We start from the raw sequence: 15375 nt of genomic DNA, 5'->3' as shown, positions 1-15375 counted from the left end.
TCGAGTCGTTTTGGGGCCTGAGAGGGAACCCAAATCGACGGTGGGTCTGCCGCGATCGGAGCTTGCCGACTGTGTTGAACCAGGTAGTCTCTCGTCTCCGGACAAGAAGGCGCTCTCAGTTCTGGCCGGTCGAACAAGCTACTTCACCTCCTCTACTGCGACAGAGGCGTTTCTACGTGTCTTCGGACACCGTATTTGAATACCCCTTAGGTCCTCCTGAGGTTTCGACCTCGACGAGGACTGGAATGAGTCGGAGGACGGTATCGGCTCTCTCCTGTCAGGTGTCGATCAGCCCCACCCAGACGACGTTCACAGTGGTGGGCGGCAGACCCTTACCTACAGTATGAGTTCGTAACCCTCCTCGGGGAAAACGTTTTCTCCTGACGATACGTTTTCCCAGGCTCTGAGAGGCCATCGCCGTAAGGCGATGGCTGCTCCTTTTCTTCTCCAACTGCTAGTTTCGCTGGGAAGGCGAGCCAGTATCCAATTCCTCCCCCATTCCCTCTCTCCTTACGGCTACGAGGGAAAGGGGAGGGATCCTACAGATATTTCTCTGTAAGATCCCACGTTAGGGCTGCGCTACCGGGGGGACCTTCGGGTCCTACCTGACGTAAGCCCCGGTCGTTGAGGAGGGATCCTGCCCCTTTCTCGATTTCTACGGGAATCGGGAGGACCACCAGCCGATATCGTTTGACGAATTCGGTGGGGGTTTCGCAGAGTGCTTAGAATTCTACGGAATTTCTAGCGCACTCAGAGTGTTCGAGTTTTTTACGATCTCCAAACACTTAGGCGAGACCACGGTCCAAAGTGAGCGAAGAATCCCCGATAATTGTTACACGATAATCGGGAAACCTCGCTTATGCTCGAATTCCTGTAATTTCTAGCATTTGGAAGAAGATGCTGCTGAAAAAAAAGAGTATCTCACAGTAGGCGATTAACCTGGAATAGAGAAGAACGGACGGGAACTTCCAGTTTGGCTTGAACTATCGTCTTCGGTATTCTGTTCACCATTGAAGCTTTCCTTTGGGAAAGACTTCTCCTTCACTCTCTTGACTAGAGAACGAAGGCGGTCGATCTCCAATCCTTATTCTCATTCCTCGAGAGGAAAAGAATTTAGGATGGAGGTCGTGGTACAGAACCTACAAATATACTACGTATATTACCCTCGCGACATGATTCTTTTAACAGTTGAATTGTCCGGGGGGTAGGCGCATACCGTAGTTAACTCTACGGTTTGTGACCGAGACGAATTGTATCTTAATTGAACTGCAACTCGGGGTTGCTTGCAACCTCCCAGCAGTTAATTCCAGTTTCGATTTTAGATACTTGGTATTGTCATGACAACACCAAATCAGCTTTTGTATTTACCGAAATCCGTTTCGTTTAAATATAATTGCTCGCGTATTCTTTATGCTCGATGGTTCTAGCCGAACGCATTCCTTCGTGGAATAATGGATTACCTGGCAACTCAGGATGACGAGTCACCGAGAGCTACTGCGTATTGAACTGCCTGATAGCGGTACTCAGTATCAGATAGGTCTCGGAGATGCACGGTCGGTTACGTCTCTCTCTCCCCTGGTTTGATTGACTACCGAACCGTATCTCTGCCCAACAATCATGGACTTAGGTCTCTGATTAACGGGGATTCTCGCAATAATGAAGGACCATCTACTGCTGTGACGCTCGATTTCATCGCCTTCGACATTGCGAGAATTTTTAACAGAGATATCTCTTGGACTCTTTCATCTTTCTGTTTACCGCACGGTAACAGAAGTCTGTACTAGTCTCCCGCTGCATCGCACCGCGATAATGCGAATGATTTTTGCAGACATCTGAGTTTGTCTTCAAAATATCTCGTATTCGTAGGTGTGCAATTATTCATTGCTCGCCCCGAATTAACAGATATGTCAGAAGACATCGCCTACTCTCCGACCTGACAGCTCTACTTCCAAATGTTCAGCCCATGAGAAGCAGTTCTTCAGGCAAGTATTTCCCTGTCTTCATTACTGAAAAGCGCTCCGCTTTTATTGGCAACTACGATCCTCACCGGACAGCAATGAATAGCGGTTAGCGTTCTCAGTCTTTGTAGCACAGGTTCAGAATCTTGGAGAATCCTTCTCTCGGTTCAGCTGTGAAGACGTAGGTTGCATTTTCTGTACACCTTCGTCTTCAACGACACATAGTGTTGTTTCTCCTTAGCCGAGAATCAACTATACTATGAGATATCTTGCCATCAGGGACCTCGGTCTCTAGAAGGCAATTGACTTTCGCCTGTTGGGCACATGCCTTAAGAGAGTCATCACCTTGCCTTCTGGCATCGGTGACGAACAAATTATTTGTTTAATCTCTTGGCATAACCCTTTTAAGGCGAAGGTCACGTGACTTGCTCGGGTGCTTGGACAACTTGCCTCCTACCGAACGCAGTCAGTCGGCAGCTGTCAGAGCGCCCAAGTCTGTTACGAACTTCGCTGTGGACTTAGTTCGGTTTGTTCCATAACAGTCTTTTCTTCGTCCTAACGGCTTGTCACAGTACCCATACCATCGACACCCACCATTGAGTGTCGGTGTCCTATCCACTACCGAGAAGAACAACTTCGCTGCAGACGGATAGACCAGTATGGGTACAGGACATCACCGATGTCGAGAAGAGGGATAGGTCATACGACCATTCCCTTCTTTTCCTCTGATGGTAATTGCACTGACTTTTCCTGCGAAGTCAAGCATCCAGGGGATGGGGATTCGTGACGCTCGATTTCGTACCGAATTCGTAGCGAAGACTCTGAACCCTTCGGTTCCTGACGATCGGTTAGAGTCCTTCACAATCCCCTCCCTAATGGACTTCACCGCCTTCGATGCGAAGGAGATGCTGCTTTGTCCTGTGAAAGCGCGACCGCGCTTTCTGAAGAAACTCGACATCCCAGGCTGAGTGTTGAAGACTCTTCGTCAGCACCAAGATGACCTAGAAGTACACTCCCTCGAGTTACACAAGAACTTCTCCGTGGCGCAGGTACTGAAGGCAGGGGTCTGGTACAACCAGACCACTGGCACTTCCTTCTACCTTTTGGATATTGCCCACAGGTCCTTGGATCGTTTTCCTTGGGACCCGTGGTGGCTGCTCAACACGTTGTGTAGCTAACCCAGACCCTAGCAGGCTGAACAGCATCGAGTCCTGGTGTGACTGTAAGAATAGATATGTGAATGAGAGAGTGACTGGCTTCTCTTCATATCTTTTTTCTCCCCTCTACCTGTGGGTAGAGGGATTACGGTCATCACCTTGCTGGATAAGGACGAGATGCCGGTGAGCTACTCGACAGAGCCCCATCCTATCCCTTTCACTAGGGATGGGAGCGAATATCCACACTTCCTCCTACAAGGGGGGGGAAGTGGATGCCAACAAGAGACAAACCATAACTTTATGTTGCCTCTTGCAAATAGGAACTTGTTCTTGTTTGCTGGTACGAAGATACGCTTGCCTCTCTCTTAGTACTCGGTACAGAGGTCTGACCATTGATCCTGCGGTGCACACCCCGATCAATCGGACAGAGGCTTGGATCCCTCCCTCGCTCTTACGACCAGGGAGGCATTCCAAGGTTGGGCGAACACCAGTCTGTTCACAAAAGACTCAGATTCCTCCCACCAAGAAGTGAGTCTTCCTATTGTAAAAGGAGGACCGAAGGTTTGTATGCCGTGTCGGAACAAATGACAATTTGTCCAAAATTGCATTTTTCCTAACTATACAAACCTGAGGTCCTTTTCCACACTAGTCCCAACTCATGCCACCCCTCACTCTGCAGTTTTTGCTTGGGCCAAAAGCAAAAGTGATTTGTTTACCTCCCAGTCGCCGCGCGCGCGCCTGTCGGACAAGAGTTAACTACGAACCCCTTGTTCGAAAGCTTACGACCTATCCAGCTGTCGCTAGTACCTTCCTATTGTAAAAGGACCTCAGGTTTGTATAGTTAGGAAAAATGCAATTTTGGACAAATTGTCATTTTTGTCGTGTGTACCCTTTTGTCTCGTCCTCTCTGACTGTCCAACTTCTTGAAGATTTATTTAACACGCTTATGCTGTGGTGCATTTTTGAGTGAGCCTGTAAACTTATCCCTTTACTTTTAGGCCATGCTAAACAGTCTGCTCCATTTCAAACATTCTGGCCTTTGTTCTTCATGAGCTCTCTTCCAACTCAACTTTCCAACTTCTTTACTTTGCTCCATGTTTAGTTTTCATTTTAAGAATTCTTTGGCCAGGTCATGTGTGAGCATAGACTCTGATATTAAGGTAATATATCTAGTGATTATCAGTTAGCACTTCTTTTCATTACGTATCTTGAGGTTCCCCCTGTCTTGTTTGACATCTAGTTGAGTGTGGTGATGTCGACGTGGAAACAAAGCAAAACTCGTGTCAGATGGATGAGGAATCAGATTTTCATTTTATATTTATTCTCAGTCAGCCTGGCCCTCAAAGTATAGGAGTTATTAGAGTTACCTAAAGCAGTAATGTGTTTGATGTTCTTTTTTACAAAAAAAAAAAAAAAAAAGTGGTTCTTGATCACTGTACTGTTTGTATTGATAAATAGCTCAGTTTTTTTTTTAAATATTTGTTATCCAAAGGTTTGATTTTATGTTTAAGAAATAGTTATTATTGACCAATGTAGCATGCCTGCTCCATAGATACCATATCTAAAAAACATTTATAAAGAATGTACATTCTGTATTTACTAACATGTCTTATAATAAAGTTTTTAGGACCATTCAGACTAATACTTTCCCTTTCAGGTTTTTTCTGCTACAAACGTCGAGTTGGTAACTAAAACCCGAACAGAACATCTGACAGATGCTGATAAGGAAAAGTCTTCCCCTCGTAGTCCTATTCAGTCATTTTTGAATATAGCCGAAACTGAGGAAAAGCAAAACTCGCCATCTTCCTCTGAAGGGGTAACTGTCAAAGTGATTTGTGTGTAGTATTACAGAGGCATTAAATTTCATGTTGTGGATAAAATATAGCTCACACTGTATGCTAGCACACAGATTAGTAGAAGTACTGTCATCTTTTGATCATCAAAGTAATTTCACAGTTTTTAAAATGTCATACATCTTTTCTTTGCATGACCAGATTTACAGTTTTGTACCTGATATGTTCTATCAAATATTTAATGTCAGTTTCTTTTAAGAATGCAGTTCAGGTTTTAATGTGCCTTTCCTTTTATGCAATATTTGTAATCTTATATTTTGGAGTTTTGGTTTACAATTATAAAACAGCTTCTGAGCCTGAAGTCATTTCTTAGACTTTCAGAGTTTTCCCAAAGAACTGTATGTTTTTTGTGCAGTATTTATGTATGGAAATTACTGTTGACAGAGTGAGACCTACTGCCTCAATAATCCCAGCAACATCACTGCCGAAGAGTATTTCAATCCAAATGTAGATTTACAAGGTCGTGACATAGGGCGACCTAGAGAAATAGTCAAGAAAGTACAAAACTTTAAGGTTTGTAAACTCTACTTTTTGTATTTGAAATTACAGATGTGTTCCGTTGTACTGGTATGCTCAGTTAGTTTTTTTTAGTATTAGTAATTGATATAATTATTACTGTAATGAGCTGGTTTAGGACAATTTTAAGCTAGTGAGGTCCAGAGGAAATATGTGATCATTCAGGTCACACTTATTATCATTTAGACTAGTTCCTTAGTCAGATGATTCTCATTAAGCCAAAGTATTTAGACGGAAATTCACATAAATCTGGGTGCATGAGTACGATGTAAAAAAATGTCAAGGGTAAATGCCTCCCAGTGCATCATACACCATGGTCTCGTGCTACTATCAGCGTCAGTAACCTAGGTGTTTTGACGCCAGTTTCGATAGCGCAAATCAATTACTTGTCTAACTATACCTGGTTGAGAGAAAAGAAACTGCCATGAGAGCTTTTTCAAGAGTGAAAATCATGCTAGGTATCTTTGTACCTTACAGTAAATTATCTACATAATGAAAGATTTCACAAAATCATAAGAGGTGGGGGATGATTTAATGCAGATCTTATTTTTAGTTTTATGTAAAAGAAAACTATTGAGATGGCTTTGTCTGTCCGTCCACACTTTTTCTGTCCACCCTTAGATCTTAAAAACTACTAAGGAAGGAGGGCTGCAATTTGGTGTGTTGATCATCCATCTTCCACTTATCAAACATATCAAATTGGAGCCATCTAGCCTCAGTAGTTTTTATTTTATTTAAGGTTAAAGTTAGCAATAACCATACATCCAGCACCTATAGCACAGGCCACCACTGGGCCGAAGTTTCATGGGCCACGGCTGAGAGTTTCATACAGCATTACTATATGCTGTATAGAAAACTCAGTTGCATTGTAGAAACTTCATCCCATTTTTTACATGTTACATTTGGGCCAGTTATAGTTGACATGATGTATCCTTAAAGTATAGTCGACCCATTCATAAAGGTTCTGATTTTGTAGTATTATTTACTGTGAAGTACTTTAACTTGACTACTACTTCTAATCTCCAGATGAACTCATTTATAAAAAAAATGGGAAAAATTAAAACAAAAAAAGCTGTGATGAGTCAGACAACTAGGTGGAAAAAGAAGAGAGAGAATGGACGAATAGCATAGAATTATATATCCTCTCTTATTCTTTCAGGCTCATCTGTGGTTAGCAGAGGAGTATCCACTAAAACTTCAGGAACAAGTTATGCCTATCGTAGATCTAATGGCCATTAGCTCTTCCCATTTTGCTAAACTTAAGCACTTCATTCAGATGCAACTTCCCAGTGGATTTCCTGTCAAGATTGGTTAGTCTCTCTCTCTCTCTCTCTCCTCTCTCTCTCTCTCTCTCTCTCTCTCTCTCTCGCTTTCAACCACGCTACTACGTCACAATTTTTTGTCTCTTAATATTAGAACTATGCTCTGGTATAGTTGGAAATCTTAGCAGTGTTGAGTCGGTTGTCAGTGATGTGGATTTAATTGACCAAAAAGTATCTGATAATATAACAGTTAATTGGAAAAACTTCCATATACCTTACATTCTAGTGATACTATTGCTTAACAACAGACAATTAATTTTTTTAATCTCTTTCAGAAATTCCACTTTTTCATGTGCTAACAGCTAGAATCACATTTGGCAACATATTTGGTCTCGATGAAACCATCGACAAAGTTTGCACCGTCAGTGAAGACGAAAGATTGTCTTGCGTCATAGATGACTCAGTGTTTGAAGCCCCAGCAGGCTACACCATCATTGGTAAGGCGCATGAAAGTAATTTTTTCAAACGTTAAGTCCCACCTGTTAAAATTTGTACATACCCTGTGGATGCCACCTTACTTGCGAACATTCAAGAGATACAAACAAATGGAAACATAAATTAAATTGTGTTAGACTGGAAAGATCAATTTTGTTTCGAATGCCTATTCTATGCATACAGCACTGTACGTAAAGTGTGCTGTATTGTGTATAACCAGCCCGAGAAGAGTCTACTTGAGACTCAGAGGTCTGGAAAAACTAACCCCTATTAATAATAATAATGTGTTTTAGAATGAAGAAAACTTACAGTACTGTTGACATTATATCAAAAAGTACTTAAATAGGCATGAAGAGCACTATAACTAACTTAACCCTTTAACGCCGATTGGACGTATTAAACGTCGATATAAATTGTCTGTTTTGTGCCGATTGGACGTGTGGTACGTCGATATAAAAAAGTTTTTTTTTAATTCGCGGAAAAATAGATATAGGCCTACTAGGCGAAAACTTTTTAATCACGCGCCTTGGGGGATACTGGGAGCTCACGGATCAAGGCGTTGTTTTGTTTACAATCGTTACCCAGGCGCGCACGCGCGAATTTCTTTCTTCTCACACTAAAAAGCATCAGCGACACATCTCAGAAATTATTTCGTCAATTTGACATAATTTTTGCACCATTTATATTAGCCGTTACATGGAGTATTATATATGAAAATGTGCGCAATTTTATGTAGAATACAACAAAAAACAACTCATGGTTGTAGCTTTTATCAGTTTTGAAACATTTTCATATAAATAACGATAAGTGCCAAAATTTCAACCTTCGGTCAACTTTGACTCTACTGAAATGGTCGAAAAACACAATTGTAAGCTAAAACTTATATTCTAGTAATACTCAACCATTTATCTTCATTTTGCAACAAATTGAAAGTCTCTAGCACAATATTTCGATTTATGGGGAATTTATGGAAAAAACTTTTTCCTTATGTCCTCGCGGTAACTCTTCCGAAAAAATCATAATTTTTTTCGTCCGATTGTCGTAATGTTTGCACCATTTTAAATTAGCCGTTACATAATTTTTATATTTGGAAATGTGTTTGCAATTCTTAGAAATACAACAAAAAACAACCCATGGTTGTAGCTTTTATCAGTTTTGAAATATATTCATATAAATAACGATAAGTGCCGAAATTTCAACCTTTGGTCAAATTTGACTCGACCGAAATGGTCAAAATCGCAATTGTAAGCTAAAACGCTTACATTCTAGTAATATGCAATCATTTACCTTTATTTTGCAACAAATTGGAAGTCTATAGCACAATATTTCGATTTATGGTGAATTTACGAAAAAAAAAACAATTTCCTTACGTCCGCGCGGTAACTCTTCCGAAAAAAATCTGAAATTTTTTCGTCCGATGTCGTAATGTTTGCTCCATTTTAAATTAGCCGTTACATAAAGTTTTATATATGAAAATGTACGCAATTTCATGTAGAATACAACAAAAAACAACCCATGGTTGTAGCTTTTATCAGTTTTGAAATATTTTCATATAAATAATGATAAGTGCCAAAATTTCAACCTTCGGTCAAATTTGACTCCACCAAAATGGTCAAAAAACGCAATTGTAAGCTAAAAATATTACATTCTAGTAATATTCAATCATTTACCTTTATTTTGCAACAAATTGAAAGTCTCTAGCACAATATTTCGATTTATGGTGAATTTATTAAATAAACTTTTTCCTTACGTCCGCGCGGTAACTCTTCCGAAAAACTCATAAATTTTTTCGTCCGATTGTCGTAATGTTTGCACCATTTTAAATTAGCCGGTACATAAAGTTTTATATGTGAAAATGTGCGCAATTTCATGTAGAATACAACCAAAAACAACCCATGGTTGTAGCTTTTATCAGTTTTGAAATATTTTCAAATAAATAATAAGTGCCAAAATTTCAACCTTCGGTCAACTTTGACTCCACCGAAATGGTCAAAAAACGCAATTGTAAGCTAAAACTATTACATTCTAGTAATATTCAATCATTTACCTTTATTTTGCAACAAATTGGAAGTCTTTAACACAATATTTCGATTTATGGTGAATTTATTAAATAAACTTTTTCCTTACGTCCGCGCGGTAACTCTTCCGAAAAAATCATAAATTTTTTCGTCTGTTTGTCGTAATGTTTGCACCATTTTAAATTGGCCGTTACATAAAGTTTTATATATGAAAATGTGCACAATTTTATGTAGAATACATCAAAAACAACCCGTGGTTGTAGCTTTTATCAGTTTTGAAATATTTTCATATAAATAACGATAAATAGAAAACATTCGTCCTTTGGTCAACTTTAACTCGACCGAAATGGTCGAAAACTGCAATTGAAGCTACAACACTTATATTCTAGTAATATTCAATCAATTACCTTCATTTTGCAACAAACGGGAAGTCTCTAGCACAATATTTCGATTTATGGTGAATTTTTAAAAACACCTTTTTTTTACATACGCACGTTACGAATTCATGCATCATTTTGTGATAATATTTTCTCTGTGTTGCCTTGATCGTTTTACAATGTGTTATATACCAAAATGATTGCAATTTAGTGTACAATACAACGGGAAAAAATTAACTTCGTTTACGCTTTCAAACCGTTTTGCTTCACAGCCGCCGATTTGTATACAATTATATATGAAATTTTTTTTTTTGCGCTGTCATATATCCCAATATTTATATATGATAATGATATTTTTTTTCATTTCTGATTGTTGCATACTAAACTTCAGGTAATGACAAAAAAGGAGCCAAAAATGATCTCTTAATCTTGAAAACGAAGCTTGCTGTGATTTTTTGAAAAAAACATTTTTCCCGCTACGGCGCTCACTCGCGAACGCCGCCGGCATACGGGAGACGATTTTTAAAATACCGCTTCGGCGTTTAAGGGTTAAAAACAATTCAGCATACAAATGGCTATCCGGAACGCAACTAGTTCGTACCTAGGGTGGTGTCGGCGTTCAATTATTCAAAGATCGTCACAAGTGTACTTAAAGCTTAATGGTCTCTTGCCTCTGAAATAGGACTCAATTTTACTGCTTTTTTAGGACACTCCGATCAACAACACCTGCAGATGAGTATGGATGAGGATGATGCTCTTCTCCAGTATGCCATCCAGCAGTCTTTGGTTGAAGCTGGAACCGAACAAGATCAGGTTGACATTTGGGAGGCATTGCAGGCGGACCACAGACCGGCTGTCAGACCCCAAGGGTAAGAACAACTTTTTGTAAACGTGCTATATAGAACTGTAAATCACAGTATTAGTGGAGGGAACTAAAATAATATGAGGTTGCAGGTGAAAATAACTAATAAATAAGGTGAGAGACTTTAACAAGCAAAAAAATATACCTATATAAATGTTAGTGTCAAGGTGCTTTGAATTAGCATGACAGCCCTCTAAGCTTATTGGGCTTCAGCCCCAGGTCATTTCTAGAAGTAAATTTGCTTATTAAAAGCATTTAGAATGAGTATTTTAGATGAAGATTTAAGCATAAAATGGTTAAGAATTAATATCATTATTTTCCAAAATATCAGACGTACAATTGACAGGAGGATTTGAAACATTCACTTATGAAAGGTTCGTTGTTTACAAGCTTAAACACTCCCTATTGCTAATAAATACAACTGGCATGAAGGAGGTAATTGATGATTGTACAGTGTAATTTATCTGTATTAGGGTGTGGGTGTTACCCTTATATAACAAAAGACAAATATGACAAGTAATACTAGTGTGTTTACTATGAGGTGATATCTCAAAGACTGTGGTGGTTTGGACGTGAAGTAAAAACGAAAGATAGTTGATCGAGAAAGAAATGTCTATGGGAGCAGCAAACAGAGTCCAATAGGAAGACCCAGTAATTTATAGAGAAAGAGACTTGAGCCTGATGGGAAGGGAGGCAGAAAGGATGGATGGTAGATGACTAATTTTATCTGTAACTCCTTTAAAGAAATGAAAATTCTGTGTTGGTAGCTTCACAAACCAAAAGTTCACCTGAGTCAGAGTAGAGAGTGGATTTTGGGAAGGTAAACATTGAGAGACTCAGCTTGTTGCCCTTCAGTATCCATAAAAAGACAAAGATTCCAAAGATCTACTTCGTAAATAGAAAACTGTATTATTACAGGTAGTATTCAGCATAGTAATATCATTGAAACATGGATCTGCTAACCTTGATTCTATTCCGTTGCAGACCAAGTTCAAAACCAGCGTCCAGGCCAAGCACACCATCTCGGTTATCTCTCCAGACGATCGAAGATGCTCAGCTGCAGAGGTGAGTGAGGTATCATTTGCTAGTTCATTTCAAAAGTATTATTCTTGTTAAGTATAGTTTGCATTATGTAGTCTCTCACAGTAGTATACCGCCATTGTGGAGTACATTAGTTTATTTACTTCTGTGAAGTAGTTTATTCTCAGTTTGGAGTTTGGGTAAATTAAAACACAGACTTTTTGGAAAATAGAGAGGAAAGTATTAACTTGTTTATAGTTGATTTTATATGTGTCCTTCCAAGTCTAAATATCTTAGTACAGTATATTGTATAACAGTGTAGTAAAGTATATTGTATAACAGTGTAGTAAAGTATATAGCTATAACAGTGCATAATGTATAGTGAAAGTGTATGGTCATAGTGATAGGTAAAGAATGGTCTTTTTCACCTGATTTTCAGGGCAATAGAAGAATCGTTAGCAATGAGCATGGGAGTGACACTCCCAGAGAAGAAAGCCGAGCTGGGCATCACAAACAGCTCGGAGCAGGACCCAGCTGTCACAGGAGTCCTTGCAGTCACTCCGGGGGGCAGCGTCGTCGATTCCGAAATGGCCATGGCTCTGTCCCTCTCGCAGCGACACCAGGAGGAGGAGGAGACGCGTCGCAGGCAGGAGGAAGAGACTCTGCAGCGCATCTTGGAATTATCACTAACGGAGAAATAATGACGGCTGATTCTTAGTCGTGTTTTTCCAAATTTGCTTAACCTCAAACAAAGACCCTTCGTATCGATGATTTTTTCAATTAGTGTACTGTAACGAATATTGTTGAAAAGATATTTTAGACCGAACACTCACTTTATACTACTTGGACTATCTTTGTGTCAATGGAAAGAACAAGGTTATGAGATGTGAACAGGAGTCACTGTGAATTATCAGCTGAGTCTTTCTATTCAATGTTCTTCTGTCAATCAAAATTGAACATATAAGATTTGGAATCTGCTTTTTATATAGCATTGAATTAGAAAAATTGTATTCATTGGTATGAGTATATACACAGTATATGAATATATATACTATATTTATATGAAAAAGTACATGCACAATATACATATTAAGTACATATATATTAGATATATTTCTATATTATATATCATTATTACTATCAGGATAAACATAAATTATTTGTTCAACCAAGTCAATGAATCAAATTCATCCTTCAACAATAATGTAATCAGGTTCATCCAGTTACCGAAATTACCAAGTAAATTATTCCTTCATACAAAACATCAGCTGAGGTAATGTTGCAGACTTTTATTTTTCTGGAGACATTTGTTGGCACTTTGGCAAGAAAGATAATGAATTTGTCATTTATTAGAGTGTGTGCAGTATACGTATCCTATGGACAGAGATTTGACCCTTTTCAGTCTTCAGTCTTGTCAGGCTAACCTGTGAAAATATTCGGGAGACGATATCAAACAACAGTCTAGTCTGGCTTCTGCAACAATTAGCCAGTATTTGGGACAAAATTAGAGTCCCTGTTTTACTCTTAAATTGATTTCACATATATCTAAGACATTGCAAAATTATTTTATTCCATTAATAACTGTTGGATTGAAAAACCTTGTGGCAAGATGCTGAAAGATTTCCAAAAACCTGCAATTTCAACATAACCCTTACATAGCAGTTCATGGTATTCTAGGTGACCCTTTGTGAAGGATTCGTTGTCATCTATTAAATCACTAGTTCATTATACATTAACTGCTCCTGGGTTTGCATTTTCAAATCTAAAATGTACAAGTTATCGTGCAGTTTAGTAATGTTACGTACTTTTGTGATAATTTTTTACAAAAATGCAGTCAAGTAATGACTGGTACAATACATGTCTGTTACAAGATCCACTAAGATATAAATTTTTTATTCCCTGAATTGGCTTTTATCTACATAATGTTTCATCCCAAATTAATACTGGTTTTAGTATTACATGTTGCATGATTTCAATCTTGTTTATAAGGAACCTCTTGCTAAATAACAGAACAGTTGACCATTGTTTTGCAAGATTAAGATACTGTATGTTCTGGAATTGCTTAGATATTCTGTATTATCAATATCAAGTAGCTTAACCAGTTAACTTGAGTTTGATTGTTCATTTTCATAGGCATGGTAATATCTTAGATATTGAAGATAGAACTACCACAACAAGACTGGGAACTGTGAAGGGTTGGTCAGGTATCATTCAAATTTGAGCTCATGTTAAAGATTTCTATTTATCAAAGGAATATTTAAAATGTTAAAATATCAGGGAGTATCAATTTTTTGCTGCCTTGATAACGTTAAATGGAGTTGAACGCTGTATGTATGCACTGTAACGTTATTTTGTAGAGACAAGTTCTTTAGCATCCAGCGTTAGGGGATCTCCTAGCATTGTCAAATGGAGAAATTACTCTCAAGCAAAAATGAAATTTAGCGTAAATGGTAGCATAGTAGTTTCTTCCTATTGTTTCTGAATGTGACTTCAAGATGGGCTAAAACAAATCAAGGTTTACACTTAGTTAGGATAAAAGATTTGAAAGAGTTGTTCTTTCAGAACACACAATGCTGTGCCCTATAGAACTCGTCACAGGTATGAAACCCAACCATTTTTGTTTTGTGGAGTCAAAGAGTTTATATATTTGTGGGAATTCAAATTTACCAGTATTTGTTTGTGAGAGCAAAAGGTATTTGTTTGTGAAAACTCAAAAAAATAAATAAATAATGCTTATTTGTACGTGATGCTGCCGCTCGTTTGCCCAGCGAGAGGCTCTCTTTATGAAATGCAGTGTTTGTTGGATAGATGATGGTGGCTAATAGTGCCTCTTTATAGCCTCTTTTTATATGGGGTTATTTAGCAAAAATAACCTTTATTTAGCTAGCGATTTTTGCACTGCATTTAAGCTTTTCATTAAGCACAATAGTTTATGAACTAAATCGACTTTGTCACTACACCTGTAGGTCCAGTCCTCGAGATATATTTGTATCAAGCTCCTCTCTCGAGTATTAAGGGTCTTGGGGACGATGCATTTTCTCTGGGACAGAGTTTAAATTGAGCAGTTTCACGGAGGATGCAAGGCTGCCGCCAGAGGAGAGACCGATCTTCCATAGCATTCCTTCTGTATGACCTCACCAGTCTTTCCATATTCTTGTTCTATTCTAGGGTGAGATCATTCTACTCAGGAAAAGGATAATCTCACCTGCGTTAAGATTTGAAGTACGAGATGGTTCTCCTCTCTGGCTGCATCCAAGCGGCTGCGGTGAACGGTTCAACTGTTAACGTCGATCTGTTATGTTTGCTCCTCGGTTTCGTATTTTTTCGAGAAGTTTCCTTCAAGTGGAAGAAGTGATTTGTATCTATGTGAGTAAATGGATTAAATAATGAAATTAAATATGGCCTACTCATTCTGTATCCTCCTAAATATTTGAATAGACACAAACAGCTGTGTTCCAACAATCTATCAGAAAGGAAACGGGGTGTTTTGTATGCACACCCATATTTGTATATTATCCCATATGTTGTACATCGCTCAGAAAATTTTATATTTTAGTCTGTTATCTTACAAGTACAGTATACAGTAGTATATGAGGTTCATTGTCAAATAGCTCTGTTACTTGTTCATATAGTATTTGTCCAGATGATATTTTATAAAAGTTAATGACTAATTCCAGCATAATTTTGTGGAGGTGTGTGTTGTGGACCTTGTAAGAAATAGAAGTTGGATTTTGGAAAGGATCTGAGCTTAGTTATGAAATCTGTGTGTTTTTTCAGTCCTTCAACTGTGATGAAGGGACATGAATGTAGTATTACATAAACATTGTAAATTTAATTATTTTATGAATTCATCTGCG

At 38.6% G+C, this 15375-nt stretch overlaps 1 protein-coding gene across 1 annotated transcript in view; it reads left to right on the top strand.

Moving 5' to 3' along the window:
* LOC135205027 (ankyrin repeat domain-containing protein 13D-like) overlaps window positions 1-14915 on the top strand; it is a 32607-nt gene extending 17692 nt beyond the window's left edge. The window contains exons 10-16 of the mRNA XM_064235286.1: window positions 4773-4931; window positions 5353-5481; window positions 6644-6794; window positions 7082-7243; window positions 10343-10505; window positions 11483-11563; window positions 11958-14915. Coding sequence (XP_064091356.1) covers window positions 4773-4931; window positions 5353-5481; window positions 6644-6794; window positions 7082-7243; window positions 10343-10505; window positions 11483-11563; window positions 11958-12219 — 1107 coding nt within the window. The 3' untranslated portion in view covers window positions 12220-14915. The remainder of the gene's footprint in view (window positions 1-4772; window positions 4932-5352; window positions 5482-6643; window positions 6795-7081; window positions 7244-10342; window positions 10506-11482; window positions 11564-11957) is intronic.
* Window positions 14916-15375: the final 460 nt, after the last annotated feature.

The sequence above is a fragment of the Macrobrachium nipponense genome, chromosome 48 (genome assembly GCF_015104395.2).
Source record: "Macrobrachium nipponense isolate FS-2020 chromosome 48, ASM1510439v2, whole genome shotgun sequence".
In the NCBI taxonomy this organism is placed as follows: domain Eukaryota; kingdom Metazoa; phylum Arthropoda; class Malacostraca; order Decapoda; family Palaemonidae; genus Macrobrachium; species Macrobrachium nipponense.
The sequence above is the reverse complement of the archived record's forward strand: the minus strand, read 5'-3'. Positions and strand labels throughout refer to the sequence as shown.